General features: G+C 40.2%; 1 protein-coding gene across 4 annotated transcripts in view; it reads right to left on the bottom strand.

Annotated features, from left to right (window-relative positions):
* The window catches only part of SNTG2 (syntrophin gamma 2), a 467,752-nt gene that overhangs the window by 51,444 nt on the left and 400,978 nt on the right, over positions 1-15,330 (bottom strand). For all 4 annotated transcript variants that reach the window (XM_008163718.4, XM_042848764.2, XM_024101595.3 and 1 more), the window contains exons 13-14: positions 14,108-14,179; positions 5,643-5,852 (exon numbers count right to left, since the gene is read on the bottom strand). In XM_008163718.4, coding sequence (XP_008161940.1) covers positions 5,643-5,852; positions 14,108-14,179 — 282 coding nt within the window. The remainder of the gene's footprint in view (positions 1-5,642; positions 5,853-14,107; positions 14,180-15,330) is intronic.

The following is a 15,330-nucleotide window of genomic DNA, read 5'->3' on the forward strand; positions in this document are numbered from 1 at the left end:
TGAACTAAATGACCTTGTCAGGGATTTGGAACTACCCAAGAGTAAGGCAGAGCTGTTGGGCTCCAGACTACAGCAGTGGAATCTCCTGGCAGGTGATGTTAGGGTTTCCATGTTCCGTGACCATCAAAAGAATCTTGTCCCATTCTTCTTCATGGAAGGTGATCTTGTACCCTGCAACAACATCGATGGTGTGATGGCAGCCCTCAACATCGTTCACGATCCAGATGAGTGGAGACTGTTCATTGATTCATCGAAGACGAGTCTTAAAGCTGTTTTACTGCATAATGGCAATGTTTTGCCATCAATTCCAGTTGGTCATGCAGTCCATATGAAGGAAACCTATGACAACATGAAACAACTTTTGAGGTGCATAAACTATGACATCAGTGGCAGCTTTGTGGTGATTTGAAGGTTGTTGCTCTCTTGCTTGGTCTGCAAACTGGATACACAAAGTACTGCTGTTTTCTCTGCGAATGGGCTAGTCGTGCAAGAGATTCCCACTACGTCAAGAAAGATTGGCCACTCCGGCAGTCATTGGAGCCTGGGAGGAAAAGTGTTCAGCATCCACCACTTGTTGAATCAAGGAAGATTTTGTTACCACCCTTACACATCAAGCTGGGTCTGATGAAGAACTTTGTCAAGGCCATTGACAAAACACAAGCAGCTTTCAAGTACCTCCGTGGAAAATTTCCAAGGTTAAGTGAAGCTAAGATAAAGGAAGGTGTCTTTATTGGTCCTCAGATTCGTGAACTTCTTCAAGATGATGCATTTGACCATGCACTGCGTGGCAAGGAAAAGACGGCATGGAAAGCCTTCCAGTTAGTGGCAATAAATTTTCTCAGAAACAACAAGGCAGACAACTACAGGTTGTTGGTGGAAAACCTCCTCAAGGCATACAAAAGCCTTGGTTGCAACATATCACTAAAGATACATTTTTTGCACTCTCATCTAGATTTTTTTCCACCGAACTGCAGAGCAGTGAGCGACGAGCACGGCGAGCAATTTCACCAGGACATTGCAACAATGGAGAAACGCTATCAGGGCAAATGGAGCCCATTAATGCTTGCAGACTATTGCTGGACAGTGACAAGAGATGCTCCATTTAATGAATACAAGAGACAAGCCAAGAAGCGCCGAGTAGACACTGAATAGGACTAAACTATGTACATAATAGTTTTTTGCCTTTTGTTTCATAATACATTTTATTTATATAACTTGTTTGCTGATTTTAAATGTTTACATAAATAGGACAGGTGAAATATTATCATGTAAAGCAACCATAAACACATGAAAAGACCTAGGTTTACAATTTATGATTAAAACTCTACTATCTACACAATATACATAGACATAAAATGTAAAAACTTAAATATCTTAGAAACAGTAGCCAATCAGTTGTTTTAATTGTCATATTTGAATTCAGCACATCAAAATACATAATAAATAGCACATTTATCTCTGAAGCAGACGACTTCTCAAAAATTGTAGACCAGTGTTATCTGTCACTGAACTGAATGCCAGAGTGAACCCAAGAGGCAAAACAATGATGAAGTACAGATTTAAAAATCTAAAATAACTAGACTAAGAGATTGTTTGAGGAAAGCATTTTTTCCCAAGCAACCAGTTTGCACATCTCAGAAGAGGAAACACCTCTGGATTTGTTGTTTGTTTGCTTGTTTAAGCAATAGATTTTATAGGACTGAATTCCTCTTTTGGACTTCAGAATCCAGATCCTTAGCCCTGCGAAGTCCCCTTTTCCCAGCACCGTCTCCCACAGCATAGCGTATTTTCGATGTGCTGGAGATATGAAACGGTATGTTTTGTAATAATGGAGTGTACTGTGCTCTGGTACCACCATTAGGAAACCAGCACATATTATATGACCCATGGTTATTTGCACCAGGGCCTGAACCAGTTCCCCAGCATCTCTGGGAATTTGGAATGGGGAAGAAGGAAAGCCATCTCTGTCCCTCCACCATCATGTGCCCCCAGACCTGGTCCAGTGCATCTGGGGATACAGCTCTAGCTGATCAGTGTTTAATTTACTTACTGTACATAATGGTAATATCCTATTAGATTTTAGAGTCCAGAGAGTATCTGAATGAATACTATGAGACTAATTCTGCTTTCAGAACAGCAGTGTAACTCCCATTCAAGAGAAATGTATCTTTATATCTGAGAAAAGAATCAGGCTGAGATGGATTTTGTCATCCTCATAGTGGTGACAATCTGGGAGCTCCTAGTTTTGAGGTTTAACATTCCTCATTTAACCCAGCAGGGTTTACTCATAACATTTTACACTGGCATAACTCTTTTGATGTCAACAGAGACACTCCCAAAGCACACACACACGTGTGTATTATGAGAGCAGAATCTGGCTAGTTGCTCTCTTTTTAAATTAAAAGATTGGGCATAACAAGAGGATGAACTTAGCCCTTCTGAATAGAAGTTTCATAACCAGGTTTTTTCAAAGAATCTTCACAGGATAATTGTATTGATTTTCTATTTATTATAATCAGGGTAACTTGATTATAATATTCTTGTTGGAACATCTGTTCCTTGAGCTGTCACACATGCTAGTAGAGAGCATGCTCATAGATAAATCAATGTTTACATGATTATTGGACTTATACCTATCTCATAGAACTGGAAGGGACCCTGAAAGGTCATTGAGTCCAGTTCCCTGCCTTCACTCACAGGACCAAGTACTGATTTTTTGCCCCAGATCCCTAAGTGCCCCCCTCAAGGATTGAACTCACAACCCTGGGTTTAACAGGCCAACACTTAAACCACTGAGCTATCCCTCCCCCCTTTTTTCTGTATTCAGTGTATTCACTATAAGATTATTAAAAATATAAAATTTATATCCAAGCCAGAAACAACAATTCCAGCCCACTTATTACTAATTCAAAAATTTGAATCAATATCTGGTTACAAACTAAACTGGAAAAAATTAGAACTGCTCCAAATCTACCAGTTGAAATGTAGAGGGGTTTTCTCTCCATTGAATTTCCATAGGTAAACTAATGCAATTGTGTACCTAGGTATATTGTACCTGTGCTGCCCTAGCCCTGCTTGGGCTAGCAGCTAGGAGCCCCCAGTTTGGGCACACCCAGCAGCACAGGGAAGATCGGATCCAACTCCACAAGCCTCCTCAAGAAGCATTAACTAGTGAAGATAAATTTAGATCATACACTCTCTCAAATCATTAGTGTACAACTAGGTAGCATCCTCTTTCCCTGAACCTGTGAGGAATGGTTAACACAATAAAAATGAATATTCTGCTTAGGCCACTTCAGATATAGAGGAGCCTGTCTGTATTTATCCCAAAATCTTATTTTAGAAAATTTAATAGCATTATTAGAGCCTTCCTCTAGGGCCCTGATCAACGTCCACAATTATCACTTAACAAACTCCAGTTCCCTGTAACCAATGGGGGCACTGCACTCCCAGACCTACAAAATCACAATTATGATTTTATTATATACAGATATCAAACCAGTTCCAACATGCTAACACCCTTGTACCCAAATGGGTGGAAACTGAATGTGTATTAATGAATTCTATTCCCCCTGCAGGTCTCCTCAGTTTCTTTTTTTTTGTCTGAGGGAGAAAAACAAGGTGCTTACAGCGGTGGCTATCGAAAGGGTCTGGGTTATCTTAGCTAAGAGATTTCAATTTCAACATTGAAATCATGCAAAATCACCTACCCGGGTAACCCAGATTTGCAAATCAGTAACAAAGCTATAATTTGGAAAAACTGGCTGAGCAGGAGCATCATATGGTTTTCCCAATTAGTCAGTCATGAAGGCTTTGTCCATTTTCTGTCACTAAAGCAACCTTATAACCTGCCACCCTCAGTGGAGTGGCAGTATTTACAACTAAGACACTTGCTAACATATCAGTTTGGTCCGGACGCCCTAGGACTGCCAGAGGTCACACAACTACTGGGAACCTTGGAAATGCTTCATAAACAGCCCAGGCACAAGTCCACTATGTATACTTTGCTAATGAAGAGGAATCTCATTAATTTGGTGTTCATGAAAGAATGGGGAGTTATCAGAGCCCTTAAAAGAATCCAAATGGCAGAGCATATTACATAATGTTAAAAATGTCGTTGTGGATCTCAGGTTATGTTTGATACAACAAAAGATTTTATTCAAAATGTACTGGGACACCAAGGAGGTTGCACAAGATAAAGGCCTTATCTTCTGATATTAGCTGGCACTGTAACAAAGAAGAAGGAACCCTGATGCACATACTCTGGGACTGTCCAATAGTTAAGCAGCTGTGAAAAGAGATGGACTCAAGAGTTAAAGACTGCCCAGCTTTCAACAGTCAAACCTCAGCCAAAAATGAGGCCCTATAAACTGAGTTTAACTCTGCCACAAAGACTTTGGTTCTTGAGAGCTGCAATAGTCACCAAGTACAAGATTTTACAAAAATGAAATTGTGGGTTTATGCCTAGAGACCTACCAAATTGACGGTGCATTATGGTCAATTTCACAGCCATAGGATTTGATAATTGGTAAATTCATGTTTTCAGATGTTTAAATCTCAAATTTCATGGTGTTGTAACCATAGGGGACCCGACCCAAAAGAGCCGGGGGTGGGTGGTTGCAAACCGTTTGTAGGGGAGTCATGGGATTGCCACCCTCACTTCTGTGCTGCCTTCAGAGCTGGACAGAGTGGGGGGGGGGGGGTGCACAGCTATCTGCAGTTGGAGCTATACCCAAGAGCAGCCCTGCAGGGAAAGATCAAGTCCTGTGCTGCCCCAGCCCTGCTTGGACTAGCAGCTAGGAGCCCTCAGCTGGGACGCAACCAGCAGCACAGGGAAGATTGGCTCCAACTCCACAAGCCTCCTCCAGCTGCAGGAGGGCTCTGGGGCTACTGGGTCTGGTCTGGTTTCTCTCCCCACCCAGAGCAGCTGTGCAGGGGAGGGACAAGTCCTGTCCCTCCCTTACCCAGCTGGAGCTAGGTGCCCCCTTTGCTGGGGTACTCCTAGGAACAAGGGGACATCGGATTTCATGGGGAAGGGCTTATTTCATGGTCCATGATGTGTTTTTCACAGCCGTAAAAATTGGTAGGGCCCTACTTATGCCCAAGAATAGAGCAGTAGTATTCCACTATGTCTGAGTTAGCAGCCAAAGAAAGAATAGTTCATTGATGTAGACAGCAATTATATGAATCTGAAGAAACTTGGACCCCATTTCTATATACAAATGTTGAGATGGTTTAAAGAATGCCAGACCTCCATTCCATTTAACCTCTCCTCTCCCCCTCCCCCTCCCCAGTCCTCTCCTTCCCTCCTCCGCCTATTCATGTATAATCTTCTCCTATTTGATTATGTTACCCCCACCCTAATATGTTATGTCTCAGTAGTATATCTGGTCTTGCTGCTTTGACAAGTTGCAAAATTGCATAGTTCCATAATTCTACTGGAGAGCCAGTGAAACATGCAGTATTTGAAAAGTACAAAAGTTGTAAGTCATTTGCATTTCTGTACCTTTCGTTGCCTATCTCTTTCTGAAAATCAATTTTAACAAACTACAAAAACATATAAAAAATGTCTAAAATGTTCTATATGTTACACTTATTTTAGCAATAAAATGGCTGCAGTAATTAAGTTATGTATTACTTACCCCTGTTCTTTGAACTTCCAAGAAAATTGCTCTTTGAAATGATTTTTCCCATGCCGCCAACTCACTGCCAAGCTCTACGTTAAAATAATGACTCTTGCCATGTCCAACCATGACACTGAAACAATATGGCCTCTGGTCTTCAAGCTCATAGTCCTGATGAATACCTAAATACAAGTTTGCTTGTAGCCAGCAATCATCAGCAAGCCAGAGCTGAAAGACATGTTTTAGTAAGTGATATTTCAACTAGTACTAAACAAATAATTAAGGCGGCATTGTCTTATGTCTTCAGCAAGTGACTTTGAATCAGAGTGCCTGTTCTCAGTTCTGTTACTGACTCACTGTCAATTTAAACTGCTTTGTGCCTTAGTTTAGCTATCTGTAAAACTGGTATGTTAATACTTACCTTTCTCAGTGCAGTGTCATGAGAATCAATTAATGTTTGTAAAGGCTACTGCTCTCAGACTCTCTCATTCACAAGGTCAAAACAGACTAGGTCACCTCTATTTCTCTTTCTATCATCTAATCTAATCCAGGTATTTCTATAGTTTGCAACATACCAATGTAAACAATGCAATCTGTTATTAAATACAATAAATAGTTATATTTTAAAAGGAATTAATATTTTCATATGGAGGTAGGTGGGGGAGAGAAAGAGGTGGTTGGGGAGAGAGACATGAGACTTCCTCAAGGTGCAAGCAAGTATTCTGGAGAGTTACCATGGATACTGGAAATAGGATGTGAAGGTGGATCAAAAGCTTCAAATTAAGGCTCTGACAGAGAGCTGGTGACTGCCACTGGATTTGTGAAGGAGTTTCTCAAAGAGAGCTCCAGAATCCTACGTAGTGAATCTAAGCTCTGGGACTCCAAGCTGGAGAGAGACAGAGATACCTATTATAAATGTGTTGGGAATAAAGATTTTTTTCAGATGTTCATGAGCATCTACTTAAAAAGGAACAGTATTTATATTTCCTTTTACTTTATATGTGTGCATTTGAATTCATGCTTTTCTTAACAATGTGAATAAACAAACTTCTCATGTTAATGTATTTTTGATATGTAAGCCATGCCTGCTTGGTGTGGCACTCTGTCCCCCTCTAGTGGTGGCTAGATCAACTAGAGATTGAATAGTCTGCTACAGCCATGGCAAAGAGAGCTCGGCCTTTCAGCTCACACAATAGAGCTCATGCATTAAAATCCAGACGTCTCAGGTTTGATTACTGCTGCTGGCAACCCAGTTGGAGTATTAACATGACACATGGTGGCCCATAGAGGGAACTGAAGGGGGAAGCCTCTGAAGTCCAATGCACTTCCCTGGCAAGGGAGAGCATAATATGTAAGCCATGCCTGCTTGGTGTGGCACTCTGTCCCACTTTAGTGGTGGCTAGGTCAACTAGGAATTTATGAGCTTGCTAAGAGAGGGGCTATTTTATCTCAGGTAGTACAAGCTCCTGTATCAAGCACCAAAAGACTCAAGTTCAATTCCTGTTGCCACGAGTTTGAGCATAGATAAAAAATGATCCTTTCAAATACATGATTGACTAAATCGGACAATGAGGACTTTTGGTTGAAGCATCTAATTAAAATATTTTATTTATAAGCTTACTTTGCATGTTCTTAATACAATGTTTTGTTCAAATGTCTTTATAGTAACATTCCTCTAAGCTAATAGACAGATTTGAAAATAATTACCTGGTATTAATCCATTGAAGTTAGTGGAGTTTTAACAGGGATAAATTTAAGCTAATTATATTCTTATTGTAGGTCGCATAGCTAATCTATACACCAATTGATGCAATTTATCTGTTACAGAAATTTTGTATACTTAAAATTTTAAAAAGTTTTAAAAATAAAACAAATTGAAAAAAAAAAAAAAAAAACCAAGCACCATCCAACAACAAACAGCTCTCTACAAATGAAAGTACTTTTTGGAACTTAAATGAACTCTATCTTACTTAAACTATGCCTTGCAGACACTGCATCCTGATATGAAAAATAGAAATGCTTAAAAAAACCCAGACAAATCAAATGAGTTTCTTTCATTTTGCAATCAATGCAAAACTCAGAGGTGATATACAGTGGAATTTGCTTATAATGAACTCAGCTATACAGACACCTATGTTTACAGTGAAATGGAGAGAAATTCCTGAATTACTTAAATGCATTTCAGCTGACTTACACTCATTTTATAGTGATGTTTCACTACTTATTATATAAGGCTTCTTTCCACTATGATTGGGTTTCGCTCTGCTAAGCTTATGGGAATGCAGCAATTTATCATGGGCTAATGTTAGAAATCACAATATGGTGTGGCAGAAGTCCTCCAGAGCAGCAAGTGCTGTTCCGAAAATGGATGGAGTGAAGAGATACCCTGCAATCAATCCAGGGAAGAACAGGATCTCCTTACAATGAAGATTTTAGAGAACTAAAATACTTCATTATAAGAAGTTTCCAAATACTTCAGTTGGTTATGGTTTGATAAATACACAGAGAAAAGCAAAATTAGGTTTGAAGGCTACTATTAATGCCCATCTTCATTTAAAGAAAATATATAAGAACTTTCTATAACTAAATCTCCAAATGGCATTTTTTAAAATTTTCTTTACCAGTTTCAGATCATATTCATGCTCTTGATTTCTCAACTATTTCTTTATTTCTGTTTGATGACATGGAAGATGAGAAGAGTAGACAGGTGTCTGCGGTTGGGATCACGTTTTTCTGCGGTGATCTTGGCTGAAATATTTTTTTTTTATTCCCATTGCACCTCCCTCCAAGACTGCAGGTTAGGGTGGGGAAGAATACCCAAGTTCCAGCAAGTTTTGGGCAGGGGGCAATCCCAAAATGGGAATAATAACCACATCCCATTTCACATCTCTCCTATTTTATAGAAAATCTATTTTATAAATGTTTTAGAGATTTTTTTTTTTAACCAGGACTATTACTACTTGCATTCCCTCACATGTAATGGTAGCTTTGTTAGTTATGATTAACTGTACCGAATTCAAAGGGAGAGACACATTAAAAGAAGAAGGCAAGATTTGGGTTTAAAGGACACTAGTGAAAATCAGGATACCTCTCTACATGAGTTAGTGAAATTGCAATATACGGGTGGGGAAAAAAACTAACTGGGCTCAGACTTCAAAACACACACACACACACACACACACACACACACACACACCATAATTGGGATCAGACTTCAAAATATCCTAAAATGGCGTCAGTATACATAAAAACGTAAGCTTTAAAGCCTGGAATCTCAGGACCTTCCAATTATAGAAGCAAATGCTATGTGTCTCTAGGAACCGGGAATTGCCCCTTTTCAATAGTACAGAGCACTGCACTCCATCCTCTATGTACTTTTCTTATGGTCCCAAAAGGATAGACAGCTGTCCCTAATAGGGCAGATGGGAATTTCCCTTGCATTGGAGAATCACTAGCTAGCATAAGACTGGCATAAATTAACTCTGTGCCGCCTGCTGCTGCCAATCCCTGGAGTAGGGGACATTCTGGAGGCTGTGTCAGAGGCACAGGGAGGCACGACCCAAGCTCCAATGATTCTGTGAGCAGAACAGCCACAGAGCCATTCTAGCTATTGAAACAGAGTCCTGAGGCTGTTGAAACTGACCTCCAGCTGCTCCTCAGGATTGGAAATTTGGGGGAGAGGGCGAGTAGTAGAGAAGAGATATGCCTGTCTTCTTCTGTGCCTGAGGATTTGGCTCCCTGTTTGTAGCTCTGCAGAGTCATGAGATATTGGCTGTTAAACTTCTAACTGCTGCAGGACTGAATATTGTCTGTCCTGGGCCTCTGGCTAGTGTAAGTTTTATTGCTTTTATTTTTTGGGGGGGGGGGGGGAATTGCACATTTAATGGGATAGAAGGAAACATTTGGTCTAGAAAAGAGAAGGCTGAGATGGGACCTGATAACTGTCTTCAAATATGTTAAGGGTTGTTAAAATGAGAACGGTGATCAATTGTTCTTCACATCCACTGAGGATAGGACGAGAAGTAATCAGCTTAGCATGCAGCAAGGGAGATTTAGGTTGGATAGTAGCAAAAACTTTCTAACTAGGAGGATATTTAAGCACTGGAATAGTTTACCTACGAGATTGTGGAATCTCATCATTAGAGGTTTTTAACATATTAGAAAAACACCTATTAGGGATGGTCTAGGTTTACTAAATCCTGCCTCCAGTGTAGGAGGATGAAGTGGATGACCTCTTGAGGTCCCTTCCAGCCCTACTTTTCTATAATTCTATGATTTTCAGGGTGGATTGAATTTTAATCAATGTCTGTTTGATGCTGATGCTCAGTGGTATGATTTTTCCGTAATAGTGTATGTAAATGTATGTAATGAATGACACCACACCTGTATACACTAAAATATACACAGAAGCATCCATATCCTGTAGAAACATAATCTCCAAAGGCACATTTAGCTTCTGGGTTTAGGTAGGACATTTAAAGTTAGTCAAGCATCCAATATATCTAGTCTTGAGAATGGCCTTTTAAAACTATTTACTAACTTACTTTCTACCTGCAACAATAGCACAACTATGCTAGTTACAAAAGGCTTCTGAAATCTTTAAAAAAAATCTTTCTTAACACAGTAGTTTCTCTAGTGCAGTCTGGGTCTTAGAGGCTGTCACAGAGAAACTTTAATCTCTTCCAGAAATTAAGTTTTTTCCATTTTAATTGATTTGCTCTAAATTTCCATCATTATCATTTATACTGAAGTGTCAACAGAAAGGAGGTTAAAGTGTTGCAGTTGAGCTTTTGTGTTTTAGCTAATGTATTCACCAAGACTGACAATTAAGCATTCATTTATTAGGATGTCAAGAACATTAAGAGTCGAGTCTAAGGTAGTTTATTTCCCACTTTTTTTTCTTAATGAAAAAGCAACCATAGAATTTTCTGTAAGGATGGATCGTCCTTGAAATTAACCTTGCCAGAATAGTAAAGGAAAGACTGAGCATCAAATCAGCAAGGGTAATATTCTGATGAGAAAGAAAATACCTCTTTTTAAAGGGCACCAGGAGTATCTACATAAGAACATAAGAACGGCCATACTGGACCAAAGGTCCATCCAGCCCAGTGTGCTGTCTACCAACAGTGGCCAATGGCAGGTTCCCCAGAGGGAGTGAACCTAACAGGTAATGATCAAGTGATCTCTCTCCTGTCATCTAGCTCCACCCTCTGACAAACAGAGGCTAGGGACACCATTCCTTACCCATCCTGGCTAATAGCCATTAATGGACTAACCTCCATGAATTTATCTAGTTCTCTTTTAAACCCTGTTATAGTCCTAGCCTTCACGACCTCCTCAGGCAAGGAGTTCCACAGGTTGACTGTGCGCTGTGTGAAGAATAACTTCCTTTTATTTGTTTTAAACCTGCTGCCCATTAATTTCATTTGGTGGCCCCTAGTTCTTATATTATGGGAACAAGTAAATAACTTTTCCTTATTCACTTTCTCCACACCACTCATGATTTTATATACCTCTATCATACCCCCCCTTAGTCTCCTCTTTTCCAGGCTGAAAAGTCCTAGCTTCTTTAATCTCTCCTCATATGGGACCCGTTCCAAACCCCTAATCATTTTAGTTGCCCTTTTCTGAACTTTTTCTAATGCCAGCATATCTTTTTTGAGATGAGGAGACCACATCTGTACGCAGTACATCAGAAGCATCCAATCATTTTAGCCTGAACATGTTTCAGAAGAGGACAGGGAGACAGAATCAATATTTTGGGGCAGATTCTCTGCCCTATTTTGCTACTTTTGTGCTGTTTAGATGGTGCAAAGGCTGCAAAAGCCACCCACCCTTGAGACGAGATTGCATTAAGGCAATACAGGGCGCTAGACATACCCCCACATGGCTGTGCTTCTGAGGTCCCTGCCCAATCCCACTCCCGAATTGTTGCCTTGCTCACTACTTGGAGTGATAGTGACATGAAACCCCTCCTCCCTTCCCACAGAGGCTAGGGCAGCTGCATGGGGTTCTCCCTCCTACCAAGAGTGGCAGCAGCTCCTCTTTCCATGATCAACAGACAAGGTTAGAGAGTATTTGCTTGGGTAGGTGGGCTTGGACTCCAGCACTCCTTGCCTTTGGCGATACACAGAGCACTTCAGAGCAGTGGGCCTTGGAGTTGACACCCCACTGTGATGCCTGTGAACATTCTAGCCAGAATATGGGTAATGGCCCCTGCTATGATTCATCGAAGCATGCAAGGGCATGTGACCAGCTCATGTGACACTGGATTCCAACTTGTGCCTGTACTTTTCCACTAACTGTGCTGGGGACTTTACTTGGAACAATGAAGTTCCCTCTGCCTGACAGAAGCTATAAAAAGGGGGAAGCAACATCATCACTTGACCTCACTTCCCCCTTCCACCCCCCCCCACCTCCCCGCATAACTGAATAGCTGAAAACAGCTCAGGAACAAAGACTGGACTGGGGAGATGGTCCCAGGCTGAAGGGATTTCGAGCCTGTGTATGGAAGATTGGTGGACTGTTTGTAGACACTGCTTGATTCAAATCCTGTCTATTGTATAGAACTTAGACTGTGATTTTGTTTTATTTCTTAGGTAACCAGCTTTGATCTGTACGCTATTACTTACAATTATTTAAAATCTATCTTTCTGTTGTTAATAAATCTGTTTTATATTTTTTACTTAAAACAGTGTTTTGTTTGACGTGCAAAGGGAAATCTGCTCAACAACCAGGGCTGGTGGTGGATTGTCCTCTCCACACTGAGGGAGGGGCGGATTGGTAAATAAACTTACACTGGTTAGGCTTTTGACCAGGGCAAGATGGTACAGCTCTGGGTCCCAAGTTGGGGAGCTGGGGGGAAGCGGCTGAATCCGCTCTAATGTTGGTTCATAGTGCAAGACCTGGAAAGGACTGCAGCTTATCCCAGCCTCACAATGTGATTGGTATGCCAGAGGGCCTAGCGGTACCCCAGCTCCAGGTTGCACCCTGGGAATGTCTGTCACAGGCAGTCCCCAGTGGGCACAGAACCAGTGAAGCTTGCTGCTATACCTCCCTGCCCACAGCCTCTAGTGCAGAGAACACATCAGTGATGGCGTGGAGCATCATGGACAGGGAGTATAAGTGGGAGGAACGCAATGATCTTTGGTGAGCCCCAGCTGTCACATGGGCTGTTGGAGATAAAGCCTGCTGGTACAAGTTAGACCAGTCTCCATGATGCTCTAAACTGGCCTGGGACAGATAAAATGGTTGTTGGATCTCAGATTATCTGAATTTTCCCCCTCTCCTAGGCTTCCTTGGGTGACTGTGTAGGGAGGAGGAGACATCCTTTGCTAGGCACTGCACTACACTAGGCAGAGTTAGTTGAGCTCCTAATCTGATTCCCCCTGCGTATAGGGATTTGCCCCCAGCAGGTAAACAGACAATGAAGCAACAGCATATGGTGGATTGGAGAAATGATGAGCAGCTGCTCAGAGCACAAGCAGCTCACATCAGTCCTGCTCCAGGGGCTACAGGGGAAGTGATGCCTCTGTCTACCTCTCTGTATTGACTGATTCAGAGACTTCTATTTAAAAACCACAGGGTACGGCTCAGAGAACACGTATTCAACATATAATCAGATATAAATTCTCTTCTTAACACAATCAACTTGGAGGGCCACATACTGGACACCAGTGGTTCATACTGGACACCAGTGATCTCTCTTTGGACAGTAAAGGATAACATCTGCCTGTCTACCTAGCCATTCCTAATGCATCCAACCCCTCATTTAAAAAAAGTTTTTAAAGGGGGAAAACATTTAAAAGTCAATTATTGTTTTACAAAAACACAACAACCCACAGTTTTGCCTGGTGCAAAACTAAATAAATAATATTATAAAAGAGAAGTTACATAATAGAGGAATGAACAGCATTGCTCTTTGTAAATATAGGACTACATTTTAAATTATAATAGCTGTTTATTACTTGTAATCTAGTGCATCACTAATCTGTAGTAATGAACTGAATTTTAAATTCATTGCTAAACAAATTACACCCAAAATACAGTCAGATTAGATGATACATAAAACATTCTAAACCATATGTTAACATCACTGTTTTAATTAGAGGTACATATTTCTTTTTTTAAAATGGCCCATAAAATGCTTTTCCCCCACTAAAATATTATAAGATACAGGCTTCAATATGGATAGTGGTTTTATTCATTGTTTATATGGAGGAACTCATACTAATATTTCTTCAGATTGAAAATATTTTAGAAATGTGCTCACTACAGACATGATCCAAATTCTAAATTATCTAATATTTATGCAGGAAATAGTTACCGATTAAGAACTAGTTTTATAGCAATAGACTAACTATTTGTGGGCTGGTTCCTGATAAATCAAATTAAGCTGAGTCTATCATTTATATTGTTAAATGTTAGGAAATTGTAAGCTACCTTGGTTAAATGATATAGTCTGTAATTCTCAGAAGACCTACCTTGTGAACTTTAAATAGAACCTCACAGAGGTGATAGATTTTTTCAGCTCGTACCCAGTCTAGTGTGCTTACCTGTAATACCAAAAACAAAAACACCACACCATTAAAAGGACATGTTTTTCTTTTATGGCAAGGATTTAAAACATTTAAAGAGATTTCATTAATGATTGTTATGCTGGATGGTTTAATCAAATGCCAACCAGTTTCAATTAGTGTATTAACCTAATATCCGATATTAAGGAAAGAGCTCCTAATAGCATCCTGCTTTCATTAGTGCAGTATCCACAGTATTCTTACAATTAAAATGTGTTAATTGTAATGATTTGTTATATTCTTACTTTAGCATGAAGGAAACCCCTTAATGATCTCTGTTGTAAGGTAAATCAGTATTGTTTATTTTATAGCATGCTTAGCCAAATAACTGTCTCAGGCCCTGATTCATCAAGGTACAATTCTACCGTGAGTAAAATCTGATTGACATCCATGGAACCAGTTAAGTTCTTACAAACAGGTCTGTACTTAAGTAACTTACTGAATCAGGGTCTTAATTTTCATGTTAGAAACTGAAAGGAACAACTATGTTTTTATAATAGATATAACTGAAAGGAAATCCAGTCATGTGATTGTTTCTTATGGCTTGATTACATGGCCCTGCAGTGAAGAATTTGGGAGTGTGAGTTGAAGCACATACTAAAGTGTTCCATTGGAACTGCCCCATGTAGACCCAGCTAGCACAAGCTAAAAGGTACCACATTCATGTTAGTGTAGTCCTGTTTCAAAAAGGACTATGTGTTTGTGACCTCGATGCCTTTTAGTTTGTACTTCAGAGCATGCTGCAATTCACACCCCCATAGTCCACACTGTCAGGCCATGTAGACAAGCCCTTGGTAATAGTGACATACACTGAGGTGGAGTTCTTTGTCTTTTGGTTTTGACCCTGTGTTCTGTTGACACTGTAAGACAGAAAAAATTGCCAACTTGCAGTGATATTTGGAGGGGGGGTTAAGCCCCAACTCCAGGATTCAGGTGATTTTTAAAAAGAGAGCAAGCCTCTAGTCCATGTAGAAGAAAGCAAAAGTGAGAACCTTTAAGGTTCTTAAACACAAAGCAAATAAAAAAATCCATTTTTTTTAAATCACGTGATTAGCCCAATGTGATGATTTTTTAAGGCCCAGCTCTTGGCATAATTGACATTATTGTCAGATGTCCATCTTAATTGGAAC

The sequence above is a fragment of the Chrysemys picta genome, chromosome 3 (assembly GCF_011386835.1).
Source record: "Chrysemys picta bellii isolate R12L10 chromosome 3, ASM1138683v2, whole genome shotgun sequence".
Classification (NCBI taxonomy): Eukaryota; Metazoa; Chordata; order Testudines; family Emydidae; genus Chrysemys; species Chrysemys picta.